The sequence below is a fragment of the Mytilus galloprovincialis genome, chromosome 10 (genome assembly GCF_965363235.1).
Source record: "Mytilus galloprovincialis chromosome 10, xbMytGall1.hap1.1, whole genome shotgun sequence".
Classification (NCBI taxonomy): Eukaryota; Metazoa; Mollusca; class Bivalvia; order Mytilida; family Mytilidae; genus Mytilus; species Mytilus galloprovincialis.
In genome coordinates this window covers 9749328-9776307 of record NC_134847.1, presented here as the reverse complement: position 1 = coordinate 9776307, position 26980 = coordinate 9749328, and the positions used below count along the sequence as shown (strand labels likewise).

Below are 26980 nucleotides of genomic sequence, written 5' to 3'. Positions count from 1 at the left end.
TACATTGTATCAAGTAAACCTAAAGCACGTTTGATACAGTGCCTCTGGTGGGGATCTTTCAGCTTCTGAATATATCAGACGCCCAAGTGCAAAAGCAAATTTGTTACTGTCATGGCCTTTGATAAATTTATATCATAAATCCTTACTTGTGCACATGGTTTGAAAAATTACCTTGTTGCACTAAAATTAAAATTTCAACCGGAAAATTTTTCCTTAGATATGCTGTGTGTATAACTATGGTAATAAGGAGATGTGGTATGGTGGTCAATGATACAACTTACCACCAGAGTTCAAAATAAGTAAATGTACGCAATGATATCTAACCCTACGGCCCTCAACAATGAGAAAACCCCATGCCTTATAGTCGGCTATAAAGGTCCCGAAATGAAATATGTGAAACAATTAAAACGTAAAAGCCAACGTCCTTGTTTTTAACAAAATACTTTACGAAATTATATATGCAAGTAATGATCTAACGACAACCAATGTACAACAGGCTCCTGACTTCGGATTTTGTGCACATATTAATTCTAGCAGGTTTTTTCAACTTCTGGTTACGATTTACTTTAATCATTTAAGAAATATTTGTCGTCAGTTTTAAATTTAGAATTATTTCTTTATGAATTGCAGTTAATTTGATTTTGATTTTTGGTAGTATTTGAATTCATGGCGCATTTTTTTGTTTAAATAATTCAAAACACTTCTTATTGAAATGCTTTCATAAACAACATTATAACTAAAAAGTATCTTAACAACTTGCTTTAAAAAGCAACAAGTAAACTAAGCAAACATTTCAATTTCAATGCGAACTAGAATTGAAAGAGCAGGACTTAATAGTCCTCATTGAATTGAGATGTATGGATACTATGTTAACTCTATACCAAATATACCATGTATTCTAAAACCATTTGTTGACCTGGTTGCACCTGTCTCAAGTCATAAGCCTCTAGCCTTAGTTAGTCGTGTATGTTTCTGTTTAATTTTAGCTCATTTATATATTTTGGTATGACGTTCATTTTCTCTGAACTAGTACACATCGTTGTTAAGGGGCCAGGTGAATCCCACCTCCGGGCTCGGGTTTTACTCGCAGTGTTGAAGACCCATTGGTGGCCTTCGACTGTTTTTCTACTCTTTGTTCGGGCGGTTGTATTTTTGACACATTCTCATTTTTATTATTAACATTGTACAGTTTGTGCTACTACATTCAAAAGAACTAACATTATTTGTAAAATTCAAATTTCATACTCATAACTTTATCCGTGCAGTTGTGTTATTCAAGACACGGTCGTTTTGGGTCGATATCTAGCAACAATTCTACTTAAACCAGTGCTGGGACTGTCTTAAAATTAGAGTTTGTGTTTTTGTTGAAATGTGATCTGAGACGAATAATGTCCATTTGCCTTATGTGTGAGTGTAGTGAATTTGTGTCATGGATTAATACAGCATGTCAACTTTTCATCATAATCATAGCTAACATAAAAATCATAGAAAAATTATCTAAAAAAACCAATGACTTAGAAAGCAGAATTAATTTGGCATTCAGATTTCTTTTTTGCAACACCTGCAAGAATGTAAAAATACTAAGTGGTTTAAGCAAAACGTCTGAAGTTAGTCAATACAATAAAAATATAAAACCGTCCACAAAACAAACATGGGAAAATTAAGGACCATTTCAACAGGAAATCTATCAATGTGATAGTGTTTTCGGTTGACTAGAAATGGTAGGCAGTTTCGAAACATCGCATTATAACGGAAAATGAAAACAATGAAGGTAGACATTAAGTTATAATAACTTGAATATTCCCGTAGTCATTTATAATACAAACATTTTGATAGTGTGAAAAATCAAATGCCTTCCATGATATGATCGGCTTCAATTTTTAAAACAAATATTACTGTTATAGAGGCCTTATTGTAATAGCAAACATCTCTGTAAATTATGTAAGCTTCCCTCATGTTAAACAAGTTGTAAACATTAGGCAAAACATTTTGACTGTTTATATTCATTAATGAAGTGAGTAAACATATTAGAAGGTGGTGTGAATTAGCTAAAGGTTCTTGGCATTTTCCTTTGAAAATAAATAATTAATCGAAGGGATTGTGGTATATTTTATATCTTCGACTTTCACAAATCAGATATGATTATTCTTAGTTTGCATATCGAAGGTATTTGGTAATGATGAGCGTTCTTCTAGTGCGGAAAAAAAATCAGGCAAAAACACTTTCTAAACATTTTATTTACAAGAATTCACTACAGATTTTATTGAATATATTAACATGAGAAGTGAAAATTCCATGAAGAGATGTTTATAACGTCTAAAAAAGAAATAACTCAACCAATTCATCAATGGAAAACTGAACATTTTCTTTCAGTCTGTTATATACAAAAGCACGGGTTCAAACTAATAAACAGATTTTAAATAATTGTATGCTCGGGAAGCGATCTCAATTTTTAACGGGGAGTTTCTTGTTAAATCACATTGGAATACATTTTTGTCTTGTTATTGATGAAGGATGAAATACTTCCTGTAAATTCTGTGTATAAATATGCTAACAAATTGATTATATTTTATCAAATAATTTTACGCGACTCTTATATAAGATATGTAACAAGATGAAACTGATAATGAAACTTTTGCTGCTTCATTGTTTGATTTGGACATTAAAAATACCCTCAAGCCTTTAGTTGTGTTCCAGGCTTTGGCCATATGCACTGATTAAATATATTTAAAAATGTGTATTTTCTTTTTTCGCAACCCTATGACACACAAACATCGTATAAAGGAGCATATAAATGGAAATGCTTCTTAACACAAAAACAAGTATTTAAATCCGTGCATGAAACCAAATTTAAAAACAATAAGGAAAATCATATAACAAATTGTTTGATTTCAATGATCATATAATACACATAAATAAACAAAACAATTGTACGACATTCAGTGTTTTTGGTATACTTTATACCCTCTTTTCATTCGTCGAATATATCATAAAGCTAACTTCCCTGACGTTTGGGCCGATTGTTCTCGTAGATTTCATGCTTACTAACCATTGCCCGATTTCTTAATTTAAACACATACCATAGTGAATAATGAGGAGAATGCTAAATATATAAGTAGTACACACTATATTATCATTATAGAAAGATATACATGTTATTTTTCTATCATCAGAATATTCAATATACTAAAAACAAAAAAAAGGTGAACATCAAAATCAATGTGATCAAAGTGCATTAATAAAAAAAGCTAAGCAATTGTTCGCAATTGTAATATATCAGCTATGTAACCTATTTAAATTTATTGGACAAACTGTCTCTGTCTGCTTCATCATACGTCGTTGAACTTATTGTTAATTATTGTCGACGTTTTCGTTGAGTAAATATATCTCCATCAGTTACATATATCGTTTTTACTTTAGTTGTGTTTTTTTAACTTGTTCTTTACCTCAACATTCTCAAAAGCAAATCTAGGAGAATGACAACACTATCACCAAGATATACCTTGGACAAGTGTAAACAATTATAGGTTAGACAATACTTGGTCATGTTTTATGAAGATTTAAGCCCAAGGTATATAAATTAAATAAATATCATTTTATTTATCCTTACCATTTTTTTGTTGTGTATTCTATATATGTGTACCATTTGAAAATGCAAGAAATTTTGCAAAATTCAAAATGTTTTTATTTAATCTTTGCTCTTTCATCTTTAACCAATAGGCTATTTTCTCAAGGAAAATGCCTTAGGGGATTGTACACTTTGTTAGTGCAGCTATTAAGAGTTCACTTTCATAATTAACTGACAATGAAAAGTCATTCATGTATAGCATTTCATAGTGCATGGAAAACCATGTACTATGAAAATTAGAGGGCAAAAAACTGACTTTTCATTGGTCGAGAAGGGGTGAGTATGTTCTAACAACTATTGATCAAAACAAACAGTATGATATATCTAACAATTGTTCTTTACAAATATAACAATTATGAAAATTAAAACAATACAGACATTGTCTTTTTAAATGAGAGCATCGCACTTCTAAAATTGGAATGATTGAACATCGTGATGTTTAACAATCCAAACCTTCTCGTGGTATAGCTTACAAAAGTTACAAATATTCCTTCTGCAGGTATTACACCAATGTAGTGCCTCATTGTGATCTATGCACATCTGGCATTGTACAAGCTTACGTTTGGAAAAGTAACGATTATCTTGTTCATTTCCATGTGTGGTCTTTTTTTGATCGAGGCTAACCTGAAATATATATCAAAACTAGATGAATGCTTGTTTAATACCATATGAAAATAACTATTTTTACATTTTACCCATAATTGCTTATGGCAACGATGGTTCAGACCTATAACTTGGTTTTTAGATATAATGTGCTCAATTGTTGTTGTTGCTAGTTTTACACAATGTTTTTATATAGTTTTTTAATTGATGCGCAGAAACTCTTGACTTTTCTTCGGGGATCTTGATATGATTTTTGTTCAGCTTTTATTTCGTTTGAATGGTCACTTTATAAAAAACTCATAGATTCTTCAAATGAGTTACCTTGTTTTTTCTATTTAGTTTACCGAAGGTGGAATTATTACCATCCACGGAAGACAAGTCATATGAAGCTTGGAACTGACTTGAGTGAAGATCAAAAGCAATTTTCACCATTTCCTAGAATAGAAATAACTACTGTGAATTATGTACATTCACATTATTTACAATTTGCCGAAAAACAAACATGCTTAATAAATCTGATGTAAAGTAATGTGTCTTTTCTCGCTAAAACATTGCTTTGTTAATATTTCTAGATTTTAAAATTAAGTATTTTACGTGGTTCAAATATTAACCAACATTTATTGTATACATTTTAATTTTCAAAAGTTTTGACATCGAGCATCACTTAAGAAACATAATTGTCGAAATGCGCATCCGGTGCAGAACAAAATGGTAACGTTTATTTTATAACACACCATTGACTGCATTTTCAGCATACTCATATCTACTTGTGGTAGACTGTGGACCTCTACACATTGGATTGTTTCATTGCAGTATTTAATAATTCTTTCAAAGTGTTCCATTGTTATTCCTTGACTTCTCAGAAAGGCCGTGTTTATAGTCTTGATGTTTTGGAAATATTCGGTGGACATTTTCCTTTGCCTTGGATTCATAACTCTATGTCTTTTTCGTTCATCTAAAACAAATAGTAAGTAAACATTACAGTTATCGCACCGTGAAACGTTCAATGATGCACTTGTATATCACAGTCTCGAAGTGAATGTAAATCGTGATGCATACGTTCGTATGTTCGTTAGTTTTGCCCGTTCGTTAGTTCTTTTATTAGTCTGTGAGTCCCTTACTCTCTCTGTCCTAAAATTGGTTTCCGGTTGATAATTAAACCACTCGACCAAATATTTTGAATTGGTGTCTTTTATTTTTAACTTTTAATTATTTTGAAACTTTTACACTATGCCAAGACAATAAAATACAGGTCATGTTTGATTATGATTGAAATGTATCTGTTAAGAGTTGTATTCCCCCTAACTTTTAAAGTTTTATTTTCTTCGGTTTCACGATGATTGTGATAATACCGGTTTCCATAAAAAAAAGTTATGTCATGAGGTGCTTTAAAAATATGAGTTTCGTTCCTTCTTGAGGAAAATTAAAAAACCGTTTGACAAAATATGTTTCCAATTTCACACAATGGCATGGATCATAAGCTTCTGCTCAAGTTCGATTTTGACACTTACCTAACAAGAGATATGCTTCTTAATTACCTTAAGTTTTACAGTTCATTTCTTTCAAATTTCTTTTGAATGTTATGGATAGTGAAACACAAGTTCTTTGTGTTTCACTATCAACTTCAAGTAAGCAAAAAAAACAACAACAACTAAAAACTGGGATGACTTCATTTGCCCAGAAAAGGTAAGCAGATCCTGACTCACATGTGGACCCTGTCATGTATGAATTTATATAATCGGTAAACTACTGTCGACTTTTATTTATCTTATCAAGAAAAGGGACAGTCTGTGAATATCAGTCTCATTTTCATACCCTTCACCTCAATCATCATCATTTTCAATTCTTTTGACAAAATTTGCCTAGAAAATGATAAAAAATATTAGCACACAGAAATACACTAAAAAGATGACATAAATTCAAACTTTACTGAATAGAAGTATGAATATAACATTCAATAAGTTGACATAAATCTATTTATCGTGTTATTTAACATGAAGCATGTTTCTTCCAACGCACGGATATGTACACAGTTTTACAATTGGACCAAAATTGTTGTGACGATGCCTAGAAAAGTAAAATCACAAAAAGAGAACCATTGATTTGATAATTTATTTATTTGTTTATTGGAATTTCACAGTAATCCTTCTTGCAAGAAAGTTTGCATTAATCTCGGATTATCGGAACTTGATTCTGTAACGTTTTGTAGTACATCATTAATAGGTGTAAAGAACATAAACGAAGTAGTTTTCAAAGTAAGGAAGAAATAAAATGTGTTTCTAACGCTCTCCAAGACTTGAAATATCCAAGGGAATGAAATAAGGTATCGAAATGTGTTTTTTTTTAAATATAAATCAACATTTCATATACCAGACATATTTCATACAACACATCTTTTGAATGATATATTTTCTGATATTTTTACAATTTATTGTCTTTAAGAAAGTAAGTTAAAATGATATAAGTGATTCGCACAAGCAGAGACCTCGAAACAAATGTCAATTGATATCCCTACGCTGAGAACTTGGAAGTCGAATGTAGACAATAACAGTAAAAGTAAATCACAAAAATACTGTAATCCGAAGAAAATACAAAAAGGAAAGTCCCTAATCAAATGGCAAAATAAAAAAAGCTCAAACACATCAAACGAATGTTTAACAACTGTCATATTCATGAATTGGTACAAGCATTTTAAATCAAATAATTGAATTACTAATTTTAAATTAATGTGTGTTTGGTAATTATAAAAAATGTTAAATTTGGTTTACATTTGGAGGACATGAATGAACCAGCAATTACATTAGAGCACATGCACCATCAATTTCATTTGAGGACATCAAAAGGGGAAATAGCCCAAATCAAACATGAATTATAAACAACACAAATATATTCATGTAGAAAAAACGATGAAAAGGAGATACGAGAGAACAAAACATATATAAACTGCTTAAAGTTATTTTATCGAACGCACTTACACTTGTTTGTTCTCCTTATTAGATTTAGATAAGAGTTATTAACGTATAGTCACTGGAATTAAAACATTTCTGTGATTTGTTTTAGTTATGGTACATTCTTCGAGAATCAGTTAACGCTTTCCGTGCACTAATTGTGGATCTGTTTAGGTTTATTGTAAAGATGTCGTCTATTTATATCACTAAAACTAAATTCATAACCGTCAGTTAGATGCAATCATTTGTTGACTTTAAAATACGTAACAACCTTCACTTGAATAATTAAACTGTCGCCACAAATTTCATAAACAAATATCGACCTACAGGAGTACCTGTGTTGACTTTAAGTTTTGTGGGTATACCTCTTTGACCGCTGGGTCGATGCAACTATTGACGAACCTTTCTTCCAAATTGTAGTAAAACCCGCCCGGTTATCAGCATTAATGTCCAGATATGATATTTGGATGATCATGGATTTCAAATTTACTGTCCATAAAATGTTGAATTATTGGAAACACTAAAATGTTCTACCAATGGGATTGGTTGTCATAACATTGTTTCGTTTCTCATTTTAACTTCGTAACTGATTTTGTGAATTCTAAGATATGTAATACAGTCTTTATTGGTCAAATGAGAAGTGGGATTTACATTAATGAGACAAAAACCTATCTACAAATATAATATAACCAATAGACATCTAGAGAGCAACGAAGTCTTCAAGAATGAAAAAAAAATAATTTAACGTGGAAAATCAAAGATATCCCAACAAAACCAAATCCATTTAATAACGAAAGCATTATATCTACAAATAGTGGAGTGTGATTCAAATGTTATAATTTGTTTTCAAGTCGATAGCCCATGCTGCCGAAACCACTTTCGCACGCTACGAATGTAAACATTATTTTCAATTTCAATGTCTATTCGGATTGTTATTCAAATCAGTTTGTGAGTTAATCAGTCCATATTACACATACATAACCTTAAGAAAAATGTATTTGATCCTATAAAGACCTACTTGACAGTTATTGCTGAGGTTTCTGACTTTGGGCAGACATATGTCATTGTGGAGGCTTTAAATAAGGTCTGTAATTATCTCAACATCCCCCTTTTAGTTTTAAATTTTTAGATTTCAACAAGTACATACAAGAACGTACAATAAAACCCAGTCTAGTATGACATAACATTTTTTTCTTTTACTGTTGCTTTTAACATATTCTTGGTTTTGTTTTACCTATGATTATAAGCGCTTTTATTGCCCGACTAGCACATATAAATTGATGCCAAAATCTTAATTGTTTCATGTTCATGATGAGATAAGTTAGTACCTTTTTTTTCTGAAAAAAAAAAGTATATAGAAGTACATAAATTATACATGACAAACAGTTCTCCCCCAAGCCAATGCATGCGCATACATCTGGCATACAGTCAGGTATTTTTTTTCTTTAAACGATCTACTCTTTTCAGAACTAGATGGCTTATTTTCCTTGACTTGAACAACATATATGTTTATTATCACCTGTTCAAATGTTTTGTGCATTTTGTACATTAAATATTCCATTATAGACGACAAGAAGATGTGTTTATATAGTAATCAAATAAAACCAAAAATGCACTCCTCATAGCTCAAAAGAGTTTTTGTAATTGATGTTATATATAAAGAGCATGCATATAAACATTTAATAAATATAAATCTTACCAGTGCCGAAGATTCCTGGAACAGCAATCCTGCTACCACTAACATAAATTGATCTTTTGTTATTATCTTTCTCATAACTAATACTTTGCTCCTGTGACATAGATCGTATAATCATAGGTAGAGTTCCACTTCGAGATTTCTTCAAAAAATGGCTATGATCAAATGCATCAGACATAACTGTCTCATTTTCCCGATCGTGAACATGTTCAAAAACATTTGTTTCCTCTGTAGTCTTTCCTATTTTTTTTATAGTTTCATATAAAATTCTCGATAAATTATAAGACATTGGAATCGTCCATTGTTTATTGTGACGTTTTTTAATGTCCGGATTATCACATATTCCAAATTGAGTGAAAGGGATTGCACGTTCCTGATACCGGTCAAAGCCTGTTGATTTGTAACTTTTTTCTGGTGCTTGAATCAATACATTGCGTTCTTGTCCCATACCTACGCAATAAAAGATTAGAATAATAAACATAAAACTTTTGATGAAAGTTATTTACTCATGCATAGTGTTCAAAGTTAAAACAATTGTTGGAGTGAACATAATTTTTAAAAAGAAGAAAATAATTTACTGTTTTTTAATGTTTTAAAGTCTTGCCGTCAAGATTAATGTAAACTAAAGTAAAAATAGTTTTCCGTAGTTAATTTGAAACATGGGTTTGTTTTCTCTCAATCGAGTAATGACTTTTAAACACCGGTATACTACTGTTGCCTTTATTTTTATTCATTGTGTTTAATCTTAATATTTCTGTGAAGAGGTTTTGTTTAGTTTCCGTTGATTATTCTGTCATTCTTTTGATTATGAATAGTAATTACTGACGTAGTATTTCCTAATATATCATACAAAAGTGTGTCAAGGATTCTGCATAGACATAGCCAGATTAATATTTAATCTTTAGAATGCAAACATTTATTGTAGTCTATCCTATCAAAATAACTCTTCATGAGATGAGCTATCATTTATCTTCCAAACAGACACTTTATTGACTTCCAAGGTTAAAATTAGGCTATGTGGTATGATAACCTATTTGACAAAATGACCAAAGGACGATGATACAAACAATTAGATACAACAAATTGTCAGGGACTAAAGTGAACATATTGTTTATAGTTCAATGAACTCATCATTGATACCAGAATTAAAATGTGTGCACGCCATACGCGTGTTTCGTTTACAACAAGAACAAGCGAAACTTCAAACTAAATTCACCAGAAGACATGCATAAAAGTACTATAAACTATATTCTGTTCATACTTTCAACGACAAAATTATTTTATATCTACCTTGTGACGTTTACATACTGAACGAGCAACTGATGTGCGTCAAACGCACGATTCTACGTCAGCGTTAATGTTACCTAACCATGTGCCTGTCAGGGTAAGGATTTGGCCCCTTTTCCTAAAATCTTTCCATCCTTCATGGGTGGCTTTAAAATAGTTCTTTGGTGCTTCTTTGTTACAGATTTGTTTGTTGTTATAGTGATTGAGATTTTAACACAATGTTGACTTCTGTGTTCCTATTTTTGATATTTTTACCTATTGTCTGTTTGTTTTGTTCACGCATCGTTGTCAATAAAATAAATTTTGATGTGACTGTCATACATGTGAGAGGTTTAGCTAGCTATAAAACAAGGTTCAATCAACCATTTTATACACAAGAAAATGCCTGTACAAGTCAGAAATCCGATAGTTGTTATCCATTCGTTTGATGTGTTTTAGCTTTTGATTTTGCAATTTGATTAGGAATTGTCCGTTTTGAAATTTCCTCGGAGTGCAGCAACGTTGTGATTTCACTTTTTACAAAAGACTCCTCAGTGACGCTCGAATCAAAAAAGTTTAAACGGCCATACGGAGAACGAAAATAAAACTGTGCCATAAACCTTGTAGATATTCAATAGTATAGTGGATATTCAAAAATAAAAGTATTCAAATGGTAAAGAAAGGTTGAATTATCTAATGATAAAGTATTATATTAGAACATGCTTTGAATATTCTATTTACGAAAAACGTTAAATGATCAGTTCTTTTCTTTTTCGTGTGAACCATTGACATATGTTGAAACACGGTGTTAACATTAATCAGTTAAAGTTAAACATAAACAAATTATGCTTAAATGTAAATATCAACTTTGTTCAGATAATTAGTCGATGATTCATTGACACGGCATTTTGACTGTTAGTACAGAATAACACTTTTTTGTTGCTTTTTTATTTGTTATTGATAAAAAAAAAACGAAATATCATTTGAATCATTTCCATATAACCACAACGAAACACTAGGTAGACGTCAATTATAGGTATCTCGAAACATTAAAACAGTAAACAAAGAGTTCCTTTTCACTTTCATCCTAGACCAATTATTTGTTTACACAAATTTTGAAAATCCTAACCTAAACACCTTTCTTTTAAAGTTAAAAGGTAAATTTATTTTTTAAATTCTTTATTGATAAATTATACATAAGTCAGACTTTAATATAGAACATAGAATTTTAATGTGAACTTTGAAATAATTTATGTCTATACATAACGGAATTCGTGTAATGCAAATGAACCTGAATACATATGAATTTACTGAAGAGTCTTTTTTATTTTTTTATACGTTAAATGTTCTAATAAAATATCATATCCATATCCAAATTGGATCATAGGTCCTAACTACTTCATTGACATGTTCAAACACGAACGATGACGCTTGTGCTTTTGATATAGGGTATCATAATTTACCATCAGTTTACCTACAACAGGTTAACCAAAAGAAGAAAACAAACAAATATTTATAATCGAGAAGTTCAATAGTATAGACAATTCAAAATAAAAAAAAACAGGTGCTCCGCAGGGCGCAGCTTTATACGACCGCAGAGTTCGAACCCTGAACAGTTGGGGCAAGTATGGACAAAACATTCAAGCGTGATACAGCTCTGAATTTGGATTGTGATCAAGTTTTTGACATTACATGTTTTTTTTTACACAAAACAAATGTCAAGATTTTACAAATCAATTAAAGATTTCTTCTTTAAACTTTTTTAATCTAAAATTAAATAGTTGACACAGCATAGGTTTCTGACACAGAATGAATGTGGTCTAATGAACTTCAAATGTTTTTTTTTGCTTTTGAGCAATTCACTATGCTGTTGAATATTAATCCTTTGATATTTGAAGAAATTTTCTTTTTCATTTCTGAAATCTGACATAAAGTTATTGGCAAATAAAATTAGAAAATGACATCATAGTCATGTCTGGCAAATGTCCAACATACATTATCTAAAAACATTTTAGATAAGATAAGTAAAAAAAGCTTTATCAGCAACATGTTATATTGGAAAATTTCCAATGAAGTTATTTACATAAAGTTATTGGCAAATAAAAATAGAAAATGACATCATAGTCATGTCTGGCAAATTTCCAACATATATTATCAACTACTATTCTATACAAAGAAAGATAACTCCAATTGAAAATTAATTGCTATTGCACAATATTGTGCAATTAGATATTTCTTGCTATTGTGCAATACTGTGCAATTGAAAAATTCTTGCTATTGCACAATACTTGATATGGAATCCTGATTTGGACCAACTTAAAAACTGGGCCCATAATCAAAAATCAAAGTACATATCTAGATAAAGCATATCAAATAAGCCCAAGAATTTAATTTTTGTTAAAATCAAACTTAGTTTAATTTTGGACCCTTTGGACCTTAATATAGACCAATTTGAAAACTGGACCAAAAATTAAGAATCTACGTACACAGTTAGATTTGGCATATCAAAGAACCCATTTATTCAATTTTTGATGATATCAAACAAAGTTTAATTTTGGACCCCCATTTGGACCAACTTGAAAACTAGGCCAATAATTAAAAATCTAAGTACATTTTTAAATTCAGCATATCAAAGAACCCCAAGGATTCAATTTGTGTTAAAATCAAACTAAGTTTAATTTTGGACCCTTTGGACCTTAATGTAGACCAATTTGAAAACGGGACCAAAAATTAAGAATCTACATACATAGTTAGATTCGGCATATCAAAGAACCCCAATTATTCAATTTTTGATGAAATCACACCAAGTTCAATTTGGACCCTTTGGGCCGATTATTCCTAAACTGTTAGGACCAAAAATAAGGCTTATTTGGGCCCCTTTTTGGCCCCTAATTCATAAACTGTTGTGACCTCAACTCCAAAAATCAATCCGAACCTTCCTTTTGTGGTCATAAACCTTGTGTTAAAATTTCATTGATTTCTATTTACTTATACTAAAGTTATTGTGCGAAAACCAAGAATAATGCTTATCTGGGCCCTTTTGTGGTCATAAACCTTGTGTCAAAATTTCATAGATTTCTATTCACTTAAACTAAAGTTATAGTGCGAAAACCAAGAAAATGCTTATTTGGGCCCATTTTGGCCCCTAATTCCTAAAATGTTGGGACCAAAACTCCCAAAATCAATCCCAACCTTCCTTTTGTGGTCATAAACCTTGTGTTAAAATTTCATAGATTTCATAGATAAAATTTTTGCGGTCGTATAAAAATTGAATGTATAGAACCGCTCTTATGTGTTCTGCAATATAAATAGTTCCTCTTGCACTAGTACATAGTCACATTTCTGATTGTGGCAACATAAGCAGAAAGTCGCCCCCTTAATAGTGTCACTACCGAAGACTTCTACACGCAATTTTGGATTCGATAAGATGGACACATAATTCCCAACAGGAAAAGAGAAAAAAAGTCTGAAAATCGCAGCACAGAAAATTCAAGATTAAAAGCATGAACACAACGTTTTAGATCTGTTCATTAATGACTTCTATTGTATACAAGAAATCAATAACGATTAATTCTGAATTGTTAATTTTAACAAAGTATTTAAAAAAACCATTTGTGTATTGTTATGGTAGGGGTCGTGTTGCTCAGTCTTTAGTTTTCTATATTGTGTTTTGTGTACTATGGGTTGTCTATTAGTCTCTTTCGTTTTAGCCATGACGTTGTCATTTTACTTTCGATATATGAGTTTGAATGTCCCTCTGGTATCTCCTCTTTTACTCGTTATTTTTTCATTTCTATAATAATTTTATCTATTAATCAGATAACGTATATCAATCTCTTTCTTACCAAATGGATCTGTCAATTGGCAATATGGATTTAAGTCAACCATCTGTTCGCCTAAAAAGTTAATATTAGAAAAGTCATATACTCAAAGCTATTACTTAGAAGCATGATCATTTACACAATACTGACAACCTGTTTATCGTATAAGTCAATTGTTCCAGATTTTGAAATATATTGTTTTCAAAAGCTGTTGAACAGTTCATTTACCCGCAATACAATATTATATTTGTTACTCTCAAACTCCAATTGATAATGGTGGACACAAATTGATTATAATGAAGGGTGTTGTCATATCCGCACAGTTTAAAATCTGAAAAGGAGAGAGAATAATAAACATCAATAAATCTAAGAAAAACCAAATAATACCGGGAAAGTAATTACCAAGTAAACGGAAATAAATAATAGTCCGAAAAAACACAACTAAAAGCATTAAAATCAGCAGTTTCTTTTGTGCTTGTGTCATATTTCTGATGACAACGTAAAATTTGTTGAAAATTCAGTGGTGCCTTACACGAAAATATCAAAATGCACATTAAATCTCCAACTCCGGATTAGATATTTGCAAAATATATTCAGGAATGGACGAACAAATCATAAAGCTAGGCTTTTAACTTTCCAAAACATACTTTCTTAGATGGGTTAATTTGGTAAAAATGAAACAATGTCCTCGTAAGCAAATCCATCTATCAGGAACCTATGGCAAGCCGTTTTACTATTTATTCTAACTTCAAGATATCTCATGTAATATATAAGATATCTTATATAATCCATTTTTTATAAGATATCTTATATAATCCATTTTTTATAAGATATCTTATATAATCCATTTTTTATAAGATTTCTTATAAAGAAAATTATATGAGATATCTTATAAATTATATAAGATATCTTATAAATTATATAAGATATCTTATAAATTATATAAGATATCTTATAAATTATATAAGATATCTTATAAATTATATAAGATATCTTATAAATTATATAAGATATCTTATAAACTTGATGAGATATCTTATAAACTTGATAAGATATCTTATAAACTTTATAAGATATCTTGTATACTTTATAAGATATCTTATATAGTTTATAGATAGCTCATATAATTTATAAGATATCTCATATAATTTTCTTTATAAGATATCTTATATACTTTATAAGATATCTTATATATTATATGAGATATCTTTTTAAAATTATTTAAAAGATATCTTCTAAAGTTTATAAGATAACTTATAAAACTTGATTATATAAGATATCTTATAAAAACTTGATTATACAAGATATCTTATAAAAACTTGATTATATAAGATATCTTATAAAAACTTGATTATATAAGATATCTTATAAATTATATGAGATATCTTATAAACTATATCAGATAGCACGGGTGAGCCCCTTCTATATTTCATACAAATATTTGTCCTGATGTCATAGATTTTAAAATTGAGGATGGAAATGGGGAATGTGTCAAAGAAACAACAACCAGACAATAGAACAGACAACAGCAGAAGGTAACCAACACGTCTTCAATGCAGCGAGAAATTCCCTCTCCCGTAGGCGTCCTTCAGCTGGCCCCTAAACAAATATATATATACTAGTTCAGTGATAATGACCGCCATACTAAACTCCGAATTATTCACCAGAAACTAAAATTAAAAATCATACCAGACTAACAGGGGCCAGAGGCTCCTGACTTGGGACACACGCAAAATTGCGGCGGGGCCAAACATGTTTATGAGATCTCAACCCTCCTCCTATTCCTCTAGCAAACGTAGAAAAGTAAACGCATAACAATACACACATTAAATTTCAGTTCAAGAGGAGTCCGAGTCCGATGTCAGAAGATGTTTCAAAAGAAAATAAACAAAATGACAATAATAACAACAGATTACTAGCAGTTAACTGACATACCAGCTCCAGACCTCACTAAAACTGATTGAAAGATTATGTCTTCATCATATGAATATCACACACAATCCCTCCCGTTAGGGGTTTAGTATCATACTATCATAAAATATATAAGAAGAACATAACCCGTGTCATGCCAACAACTGTTTTTTTTTTAAATAAATGTGTTTAGTTCCGATGCAAGACCTTATAAGTGAATCAATATTAACGCCAAAATATGCAACCTTTAATGACCTGACAACAGTATCATAACTATATCTCTTCTTAATAAGTCTGTTTAAAGGTTTTGTAAGCCTTTGAGGTGAATACTGGCATTTGTGTGCTTTGTAAAGACATCTACCAAGAAAGATTGGATGTGAAATACCTGAATGTTTAAGATGTCTGCATGATGAGTTATGTCTACATTTTTTTAAGGCAGAGTACATTGCTTTCATACCTTGCTCATATAAATATTTTCGTGTTGTCAAAAACGAACCACTTCTTGCGAAAAAAAAAATATCAAGGTACTTGTAGTTTTTGACAATTTCAATTTTACTATCATCTATAAAAAAAAATCAAGTTTTGTGGCATTCTACCACCTGAAAAAAATAATATTTTTGTTTTTGCAACATTAACAATCAACTTCCATTTTTTAAAAGAAACTTGAGAAAGCATTTAACATATTTTGTAAATCAGAACTGTTTTCTGCCAACAGAGCAGTGTCATCAGCATCTAAACATAAAAATATTTTCAAGTAAACATCAAGCTCATTTTCTAGGTCTCAGTTTATAGAAGACAAACCAGATAAATTTGATCTCTCTAAAAAAATCTTGGAGATCATTTAGATATATTGAAAATATGGCAGGAGATAGGATTATCCCCCTATCGGACACCAATTTCGCATGGGAAAAAGGCTGATTTCTCATTATTATGAATTAAACATGACTTTATGACTGTGTACATGTTCTGAATAATGTGATAGAATTTACCGTCTATGCTATTTTTTAACAGTTTGCATAAAATTAAGTTTCTCTGGATAGAATCAAACGCGCGTTGGAAATCAATAAATACGCAATGTAACTTTTTCTTCTTTACTTTCAATATTTCAAATAATGCATACAATCTAATATATGATCATTCATGCTATATCAATGCCTAAAACCTGGCTGATTTTCGTGAAGTATTAAAAGTTGGTCTAGGTAATCACATAGTCTTGTATTCAATATAGAAGTAAATATTTTCCTGAGGCAAAATAAAAGTGTTATTGGCCGGTCATTCTTCGGCTTTGATTTTCTATCTTTGTTTTTAAACACTAGTATTACATTGCCTATACGCCATGCCTCACATGAACACCACATAATAGATCAACAGTTGAAAATATGTATTCATTTATTATCAAATCATCTCCAGGGGATTTGTTATTTTTTTAACACTTTTAATAGCTTTGATCGTCTTTTGTAATAGTTTTGTTCAAATAATCATTTGATTCCTCGTAATTAATATCAAAATTAGGTTCCGATTTTGCCTCATTTATTTTCATTCATATCCTTAAACAAATGAAACAGAAATTGTTAGTCAATCTCATTATTAACTGTCTTTTCTTTCACTTTTAAACGTTTCCAAAATTCACGGGGGTTTTTGGTTATTAATTTTTTTCATTTTTTGTCTAAAATCAAAATTAAAAAGACGAATGCTATCGTTCATAGTTTTCTTATAATGTTTTTCACTATTTCTCAATCGTTGCTTAAATACATTAGAGCCATAATGTTAAAATCATCTTAATTACTTTCTATATGCTTGTCTACTTTTTATACAATCTTTATTGAACCAGTCTTTGTTATTTTTATTATTCTCATATTTAGACATATTGACATGTACACCAAACGTTTTTTAAGCAGGTTTAAGAATAATATTTGTTACATCATCTACTATAACATTTATACAGTTTGGATCTACAACGTCTAGATTTTCACTCTTTTCTAATAGACGTGAAAATAATTCATGAACCTCATCAGAATGTATGTTACCTTTGAATTCTAATATTTTTCATGCTTCCATTTACCTATATGTTCAATGTCATTTGAAAGAAATGATTTAGTCTCCTCTAGTGGGACTTTTTCACAATTTAACTCAAGAAATATTGGAGAATGAATATCTGAAAATAGACTACAAAAATCTAGAACTCCAAAATCTTTAATTTTACACATCATATTTGCTGAACTTAACACACAATCAACATCGCTTAAATGTGTACTAGTTGGTTAACCAACTCTATCTGCAAATAATCCACCGTTTAATATAAAAATAATGTTGTTTTTCAAAAATGAATAAAATTTTCTACCAAAAGAATTCACATAATTATCTGGTGAAGTTCGTTGTTTGGGAATATCAAGATTATCAAAAATATATACATCTGAAAAATCAGTTTAATCAAATAAATCATTAAAAAAGTATCATCTAAATCATTTACTTCATAATGATCGGTTAGATTTCCATTGCGACTATTAAAATCGTCAAATAAGACGACATACGGTGGCGTGTCTTTAACGAAATTCTGAAACTCAATCTCTATTTCTGAACCAGAAAATAAAAATTAAATGGATGCACAATTTTTGTAAGTGATTTTTAAAAGCCAATAGCAATACCACCTGAACTATGATTAGACATTTTTTTTTCTATTTTTGCCTTAAAAAATAAAATTCTCACAAGTTATGTCATCAAGGTCTAATTTTGTTTTAGTAATTTAGTAAATCAGTAAAACAAACAATGTCATGTTTTTGTAAAAGGTTTTTAAACTCTGGACAAAGGAGTCTGGTCTACAGACCACATACATTCAAAATAATAAATTGTAAATTGTTATTTAAATTTGACAAAGATCTATTAATATCCTTACTACTATTTAGATAGGGAAAGTCTGTTCCAGTAGAGTAATCATTTGGATAACAAGAGTCACGTGATCCTAAATGATACACCTTTGTGTGGTCCTTTTTGGGCTCGCGACGGAAATTTTCATGCTGTCGTTGTTTCCATGTACTTTTCGGGCGCGCCTTGGCCAATATACAGCTGTCTTTCGTTGGTTTCAATTCTGTTGTCCACGGGCGAGATGAATTCGACACCGTCAATAAACAGTTTATCTTTTTTTAAACTGGATTTACGCTTCTGTTTTATTGCCGCCTTAAAGAATGGCCGTAATGATTTACGGCGATCGTTTATTTCGTTAGGGTATTATTTGTTGACACCATACTTAATCTTAATGCTGAGGCAGCAGAACGAACAGCTTCTCGGTCTTTGGAATTTTTTGAAGCGGCGGACAAATGGTCTTGTTTTAAACAGCGGTGTGCCATCTCTGTCTTTTACCACCGAATCTTTTCCAAACCTATGTGCTTTATGAAATTCCACTGGAGGGTCCATCTTCATCTCGTTTGTCATAAATCTGGAAATTAAGGCCTTTTTGTCTTCAGTTTCCAATGGTTCTGATAATGGAATCCCTGTGAATACTAGATTCCCTCTCATCGACCTTGTCTGTAAGTCTAGATGACGCTCAAAAAGATGATCGAAGTCTCTCTGTAAATGACCAACATCTTGGTTAACATCATCATGATCTGTCTGTAATTTTGAAACTGACGTTGTTACGTTCTGTTTCCTTTTTAACTTGATTCAAATTTTCATTCATAAATTCCATGCCTTTTTCCAAATCGTTCATGCGTTTTGTAATTTTGTCAACCGTTTTACAAAAGTGTTCATAGTGGTTTCAAATATATTAAGTTTATCAATAAGGCTATCCAATGTATAGAGTTTCTGAAACATCTCATTCTTGTCAACTTTTTGGGTGAGATCATTACATTGCATAATAGACTGCATCATATTTTAAACTGGGCTTGGAGCATACGCAGGTCCTGTGAAAAAAATCGGATGAGCTAGGATTGAAATTTTGCAAATTCTTTTATGGAATAGGATTTACTTCCATCTGTTGCATTCCTTGTATATTCGGAGATACGCAAAAGGTATTCATAGCTTTTAAAGTTTGGTCAACTTGGTTTATGATTGTCTTTTATATCTTAACATTTTCGGTATGAGAGTGAGTACTGTTCTGTTGTAACTTACTAGTTTTTCTCATCGCTATCATTCTTACCTTTTGATTTCTTTCTTTTCTTTCCAGTTCCGGCATTTTTTTTTTTTTTTTGGATTCATAAGTTATCGTCATCAGAAAATCTTAACAAGTTCATTTGAATACTCAGGAATCAGTCTCTTAACACCTGAATATCCATTTTGTCACAACTTTTTACAATTTTTCAGGACTAGAAAATTTTATGTCCATATCTTTTCACACATGCGCATAGTTCGATATATTTGGTTATAGTTTGATTTAGAAGAAACACCGACATAGCTATATAATACAATTAATTATCTAATTACTACCACAATTTGATATAAATTAGTATTGTAATTTTCCTTGTTATTAATAAATGTTATATCAGTATTACTAACTTTTCTTGAATTCTATCCTAATTCTATCCTATTTTTGGGAATTTTTTTTATAGAAATTCAAATGTGTCGTCACTTTGTGCGTTTGTCGCTTTGGCTATCTTTTTTTTTATGTGCTGGTTTAGGTTCTTTTATGTACCCGTCTTTATTTTGTAGTTAGTCACCACTTCGGTTTTATCATGTGTATCTATTGTATAGTCGTTTTATAAAAATTCACTGTTTGCAAAAGTATGAATTATTCTAAATAATAAGAATATTCTTATCCCAGGCACAACTTTTTGGAACTTTTGGTCCTCCATGCACTTCAACATTGTATTTGTTTTGGTTTCGACCTTTTATCATCCGAGTGTCACTAGTTAGTCTTGTGTGAACGAAACGCGCGTCTGGTGTATTAACTTTTAACCTGGTACCTGTTGTTAGCTATTATTCGTGTGTTTCTCTGTCTGTCCTATATGTTCTCCCATTTATTTGTATTGTAGTCCTGTCATGTAATGTTGTCATTTTAATGCTACAAAACCAGGTTCAACCCACCATTTGTTTCTTAAAATGTTCTGTACCAAGTCAGGAAAATGGCCATTGTTATATTATAGTTCGTTTTTGTGTGTGTTACATTTTAATGTTGTGTTTCTGTTGAGTCGTAGATCCCCAGTCCGTTGTTATTCTGCTGTTTAACTGTTGAAACCTTCTTCTATATTATTAGATCTTTCCACCTTTCCGTGGAAAGACCTTTTGATTTTGTACTGATTATTATTTTTTTTTTTCCGCCTAATTTTTTTTCTTGCGTAGTATTGATGTTTCAAAAGATGTCGCTTAGATATTTGAAATATGATATCGTATAGTTTATACGCTTAAAAATTTTTACAACCGTGTAACAAAATACTTTACGTTGTAAGAGTTATCTCCCCAAACACTATTTTTCTTGTGGCCTATACTCCTTCAACCAAATTGTTCATTACATCTTTAGGATTAGGATATTCATTTGGACCAAAGCTTTAAGGAGACTCCATATGAGAGTTATTCCCCTTTTTCATTTGAATTAAGTGATATGCATTTCTAAATGGTAAACCATAAGTGATAAAGACCTAGGGTCTTTTGATTTGACATCCTTGGTCTAAAAAAATGAAAATGAGGTCAAGGTGAAAGGTCAAGGTCATATTTCAAATTTTGATTTTGACTTATTTTGGCTTATTTTCAAACACTGTTTAACAAATCGACAAATTAAATTGTTAGTTGCGACATGTCGTTACTTATATATTTAAGGTCTTTCCTCTCCGTGAGGAAAGACCTTATTTGTTTTTCTTATGTTTTTTCTTTTTCTTTTTTTTTTCTTCCAACATTTTTTTGACAGGGCCTCTTCCCCTTTTTGTTGAAGTTATCAAGACCAAATATGGACCATCGATAGACATCATCATGAACTTTTACCAGATGAACTTTTGTAGGATTTCATCATCCCCTTTAGAAGTTATCTCCCTTTTATTGATTTTTTTCAACATGGCCCCCCTTTAATGTTTTAAAAGATATCATGACCGTATATGGACAATAGGTAGATATCATCATGATGTATTACCATATGAGGCTGCATAGGATTTCATCATCCCCTTTGAAAGTTATATCCCCTTATAGCAATTTTTTATATTTGCATTTTTCTCAAAAAGTATTAGAGATAGAATGTAATTGAAAATAACAGCATGTACAAGAACAGATGGCAATGTTTATAAACATTAACAATTAATTTGTTACATACCCTTATAAGGAGTTATGTCCCTTTAAAAATTATAAATAATTTTTGAAAAATTCTTTTTTCAGAACCGGAAGTCATAGAGACCTTAAACCTTCACCAATAATCTTTAATTCATGTGACCTTCAATATGCACCCAAGGTCAAAGGTCACCGAGTGCAAAAAAAATTTACGCTACAAATTCAAGCTTACATATTAGAAAAACGATAAGACTTTGCTGCATACATACAGCGTGTAAATTGTTCCTCTCGACGAGCTCTACATTTTATACAATAAGCTCAAAAAGTCCAACCGTCTGTTTAAAAGTACAACGGGATGATTCTTAAAAGTATAGTATTGTGTGTATATCTTTTTAAAGGTAACAGATATCAACCTTCTATAAACTGCAAAGATGATCAGTAGTTCAAGACCTTCAATTTGAGGTCAATGTCAGGTCATGATGAAATTTCACCTTGACCTTCACAGTATACTATGACCTTGACCTTGTGATATTTGAAAGGTCAAGTGGTTCTGAGTTGAATGGTGCTAGTCCCATGTCTCTACGACTTCCGGTTCTTAAGTTTGGTATTGCATCATATATTTGATGATTAATTGTGACCTTGGTGAACTTTGAAATTGTCCCAATTCTTTTTCTATAATGTTGTCCATCAACTGTAGATCATTTATCATTTAACAGATTTGAGATATCTATTGTCGTTGTAGAGATAATGCAGTTTGAAGTTTTGCGAGCCGTGGCATGAATTTCTGAATCAACAAGAGCGTACCTCTTAAAATGTTTTAGAAATTGAAGAGGTTAACATAGTTATATGGTTGACCAAATACCAAAAACATTCCATGGAAAAAAACGCCAAAAATTCAATTTGAAATTTTCAAGTTTTGCATTGACTTTGTAAGTTTCATAACTTCTATTTATATAGTTGATATTGCATCATTTTTTGCACTTTATCAAGTGGGGTCATCTCATATATAAAATTGAAGGTCTTTATAAACTCTACTTAAAAATGAAAATTTTAAACCCCCTTTTCATCCCAGGAGGACGGGTGGGGTCATTTAATGCAAACATTCAAATTTTTCAGATGGTAAGGTTGTCGCATATCAAATGAAAGAACATAAAGCGTATATTTTAAATTTAAAATTTACGGTCTCCCAAAAATGGGTTGGATGGGGTCATTGAGTGCAAAAAATAAATTTTCTTTTAAGATAGGGTTGTTGTATATTGAATGAAAGGTCATGATGTGTACATTGGAAATATCAAATCCCGACCTCCAAAAAATAGTTGGATAGGGTTATAAAGTGCAAAAATCAAACTTTCTAGAATATAGAGTTGTTGCATATCAAATGAAAGCTCATCTACTCTATGTTATTTATATCATAATTCCGATCTCAAAATTGTAGGCGGATGAGGTCATTAAGTGTTAAAAGCGGAAAGTTTCAGAAGGTATGCTTGTCGTATATCAAACGAAAGGTCGTACAAGGTACATTACGAAAACATCACTTTTTCAGGAAAGACCTTTCAATTGTTTTACAAACAATTGAGATACTAGTTTGGGTGAATGGGTACGTAGACAATTAATGGGAATTTTCAACCATCCTTTATTTAGAATTACGCGTTAAGTGATATTACTCATTAACCATACATATTAAAGACCTAGGGTCTTTTGATTTAAGGTCGTTTGTGACCTTGAAATTGAGGACAAGGTAATAGGTTAATAGGACGTTCTAGATTTTGACCTTTGCTTCAAATTCATATTATTACATCATAAATCCATAGGAACTAACATTTTAAACTGATTTTTCATATTTTAATATCAAAATAAATCTTTACTAGTGGAAAGACCTTCAATTGTTCTCTGAACAATTGGTTTTTAATTTATTAATGTATTTTTATGTGCTGAGTGTTTTTGCGCTTATTTGCCTCTCACGTGGTGTTGTCATTTTTGCAGTATGTTTAACATTGCCATCACTACTAATTAGTAAAAGTCCGAAATGGCCTAAAAAAATCTGTCGCAGTCGTTCTTATAATATAGTTATTATGCCGATATATTGCTTGGCAACATGCCATGAAGCCATTTAAGTACAAAACAACTTTCACAAATTGATTTCCGACGGAAGTTGCTGTTACGCATTCGACCAAAAATAAACATCAATATGAATATAAATAGACGTTAGACGTGAGGTTATGTTATTACAATTTTCTGTCCGGTTTTTATTGATTTCATGTCAAATATTTGAAAATGTAAACCTTTTTGTTTCAGAAGGAATTTTTGTGAGGTCGGTTCGGACAGTGCAATATCTTTTTTTTAATGATGGATTCCATGTTTTCTTTTTCAATGTCGAGCTCTTTTTTTACTGAACCGGCTTAGGGCATACATCTCCAATCTTAACATACGTTTTCGAATCTTTGATTAGTATATATCAAAACAGCCGTCTATTCCAAAGTTTCACATATTGTGTTGCATAACAGAAGACATTTCCATGGCTGAATTTGGTAATTTTAAGGTACCTGTTGGTCATAAAACACTCAGTGTGTGTAAGTCTTATACATCCTATCCTGTTAAATGTTGGATTTAAGGGTTAAAATAGAGGTAAATCCACAAAAGCGCTTGTATTAATATAGAAAACATACTTTTCTTTCATCTTCATCAGCAAGAATACCAAGCGAGTCTGCTAGGGTGAGCTGATAAACGAGCTGATGAGGTCAGTATATAAAAATCCACTATACTTTCTATAGACAATTTGTCTTAAATGTAGATATTATTTTTTGATTGATAATATTAATTTAAATGAAATAGCCAGTAAAACTACCTTTTCACATTGAAAATGTTGTGATAAATTTATTTTGGAACCATAATAACCCATTTAAATACATCATAAAAGTCTTAGAATAGAAAATGACATACATACTCATGGCTAAAATTAAATTACCTTTATCAGCAGTTTTTTAAATAGTAACTTCTAAAAATAAATTGACAGCTAATCACCCTAAGACAACGCAACATTTCGTTATACATAATTTTAAAGGAGTGAAAGGGAGGTAATTCAAAATGTTGTGTTTGAATAACTTCCCTTACACTGCTTTAAATTATGTTTTGTATTTAAGTAATTGTCCATTAACCAGGACACCCTTGTTTTTCCCCTTTTGTTGCTTATAATCCTGAATAAAGTGTGAGGATAAAAAGTTCTGGATCCGCAATTGCATGGTTAAGCACTTAAAAAGTAATTTTGCTAGCACATGTACAAACGTTATTTAATCATGTAAATAGTTTCTACAGAACTTGTCTTGTTACACTGAGTTATTCTAAGAAGTAGATGCTGAACCGGCTGTTTTTAATACAAGCCTTATCCTTTGTGTAAAAATGTAGTTGTTAATCATAACACTGAGGAGGCTATGATCTGAATTGTCTTTGAGTCAATATTTTTCTGCTGTCAGTTTGTCCGCTTTAGCATGCTGAACGAGTTAAGGTCATATCCACATTGGAATGTGAAATAGCTAGAGTTTTAATAGCGGAATTAAAAGTTTTCAAATGTTTTTAAGCATCAAAACCTTCCCACAAAAACAATGCACATTTCTATGTAAGCCGGTATTTACCTTTACTCATCCTTGGCGTGAGGCCATATGATTAACAAGTTATAAATATTCTGTCAACTGTGCATTGTTCAATCAAACTATTAACACAATTATTAGACAGCTTGGTCAAAATGTAAATGTCATGTCAGTCATACCGGACTCTTTCGATAAAGTCGGCTTTTACTTTTTAAATAATAAACATTTGTAAATATCGTACGTAGTTAAAATAGCTCGGGAAAATGTTCATTCATGAAATATTCATAAATTAAACGGTGTCGTGTGTAGATTTCTTTGATTTTCTTTTCAGCGCATGGCAGAAGTAGTGTTTGTGATACGCATTTCTCAAATGAAGATAAATTCATCTGAATTGTCAGTAAACATTCTTTCATTTTTTCTTCAAGCTGTAATCTGTTAATAAAATGTTTCGCCGAGCGCAGCCTGATACGACCACAGGGGTTAAACCCAGAACAGTTGGGGCAAGTTTGGAAACAATATTCAATCTTAAAATTTTATTGCACCGTGATATTGTGCAATATTGTGCTACTGTGCAATACTGTGCAATAGAATATGTCTTGCTACTCCGCAATACTGTGCAATTGAAGATTTTATGCCCTTGCGCAATATTGTGCAATTGAAGATTTCTTGCTAACGCGCAATACTGTGTAATTGAAGAATTCTTGTTATTGCGCAATATTGTGCTATTGCGAAATACTATGCAATTAGATATTTCTTGCTATTGAGCAATACTATTGGATACTTCTTGCTATTGCACAATACTGTGTAATTGAAGATTTCTTGCCATTGCATAATAATGTGCAATTAAAGATTACTTGCTACGCACAATACCATGCAATTGTAGATTCTTGCTATTGTGCAATACTGTTCTATTGCACAATGCTTTTGCACCTTTTATTTCCGAAACGTTTTGAGCAATTACCAACAAACACAATGCCAGCCTTTCTTTGTGAATGGAATCTTCTGGTACAATGTCAGAGAGATTCATACACTTAAACACACATTATTATCCAGGAACTACAAAAACGCTTGTATTTGGCCCCATTTTGGCCTCTAATTTGAAAACTGTTGGGACCTTAACCTCCAAAATCAATCGTGAACTTTTTTTTGTGGCATTGATAGAGATGCATTCACCTAAACTAAAGTTACTGTGCGGAAACCAAATGTGTCTTTGGGCGACGAAGACGCAGACGCAAACGACGACGACGACAACATCAGCATTATACGACGCAAAAAAAATTTGAGGTCGTATAAAAAATCAATATCACTTACCATCTTTCCTGGTCCACTCATCTGATTTG

The 26980-nt window shown here is 31.2% G+C and overlaps 1 protein-coding gene across 1 annotated transcript; it reads right to left on the bottom strand.

Annotated features, from left to right (window-relative positions):
- Positions 1-2219: 2219 nt before the first annotated feature.
- LOC143049791 (uncharacterized) lies at positions 2220-26980 on the bottom strand. Its single transcript, XM_076223526.1, has 6 exons — positions 26952-26980; positions 13987-14037; positions 8879-9325; positions 4966-5186; positions 4553-4666; positions 2220-4252 (listed from the first exon to the last, which is right to left on the bottom strand). The coding sequence occupies exons 2-6, from the start codon at positions 14027-14029 to the stop codon at positions 4037-4039; spliced, it is 1041 nt and encodes a 346-aa protein (XP_076079641.1). The 5' UTR covers positions 14030-14037; positions 26952-26980; the 3' UTR covers positions 2220-4036.

What these genes read in the sequence shown, in the direction of transcription:
- LOC143049791 (XM_076223526.1), bottom strand. Translation starts at nt 14,029, where the DNA reads ATGGTTGACTTAAATCCATATTGCCAATTGACAGATCCATTTG. An exon ending in TGCTGAAAATGCAGTCAATG is followed by an intron (nt 4,667 to 4,965) that starts GTGTGTTATAAA and finishes TTTCTATTCTAG; the next exon opens with GAAATGGTGAAAATTGCTTT. An exon ending in AACTAAATAGAAAAAACAAG is followed by an intron (nt 4,253 to 4,552) that starts GTAACTCATTTG and finishes TATATATTTCAG; the next exon opens with GTTAGCCTCGATCAAAAAAA.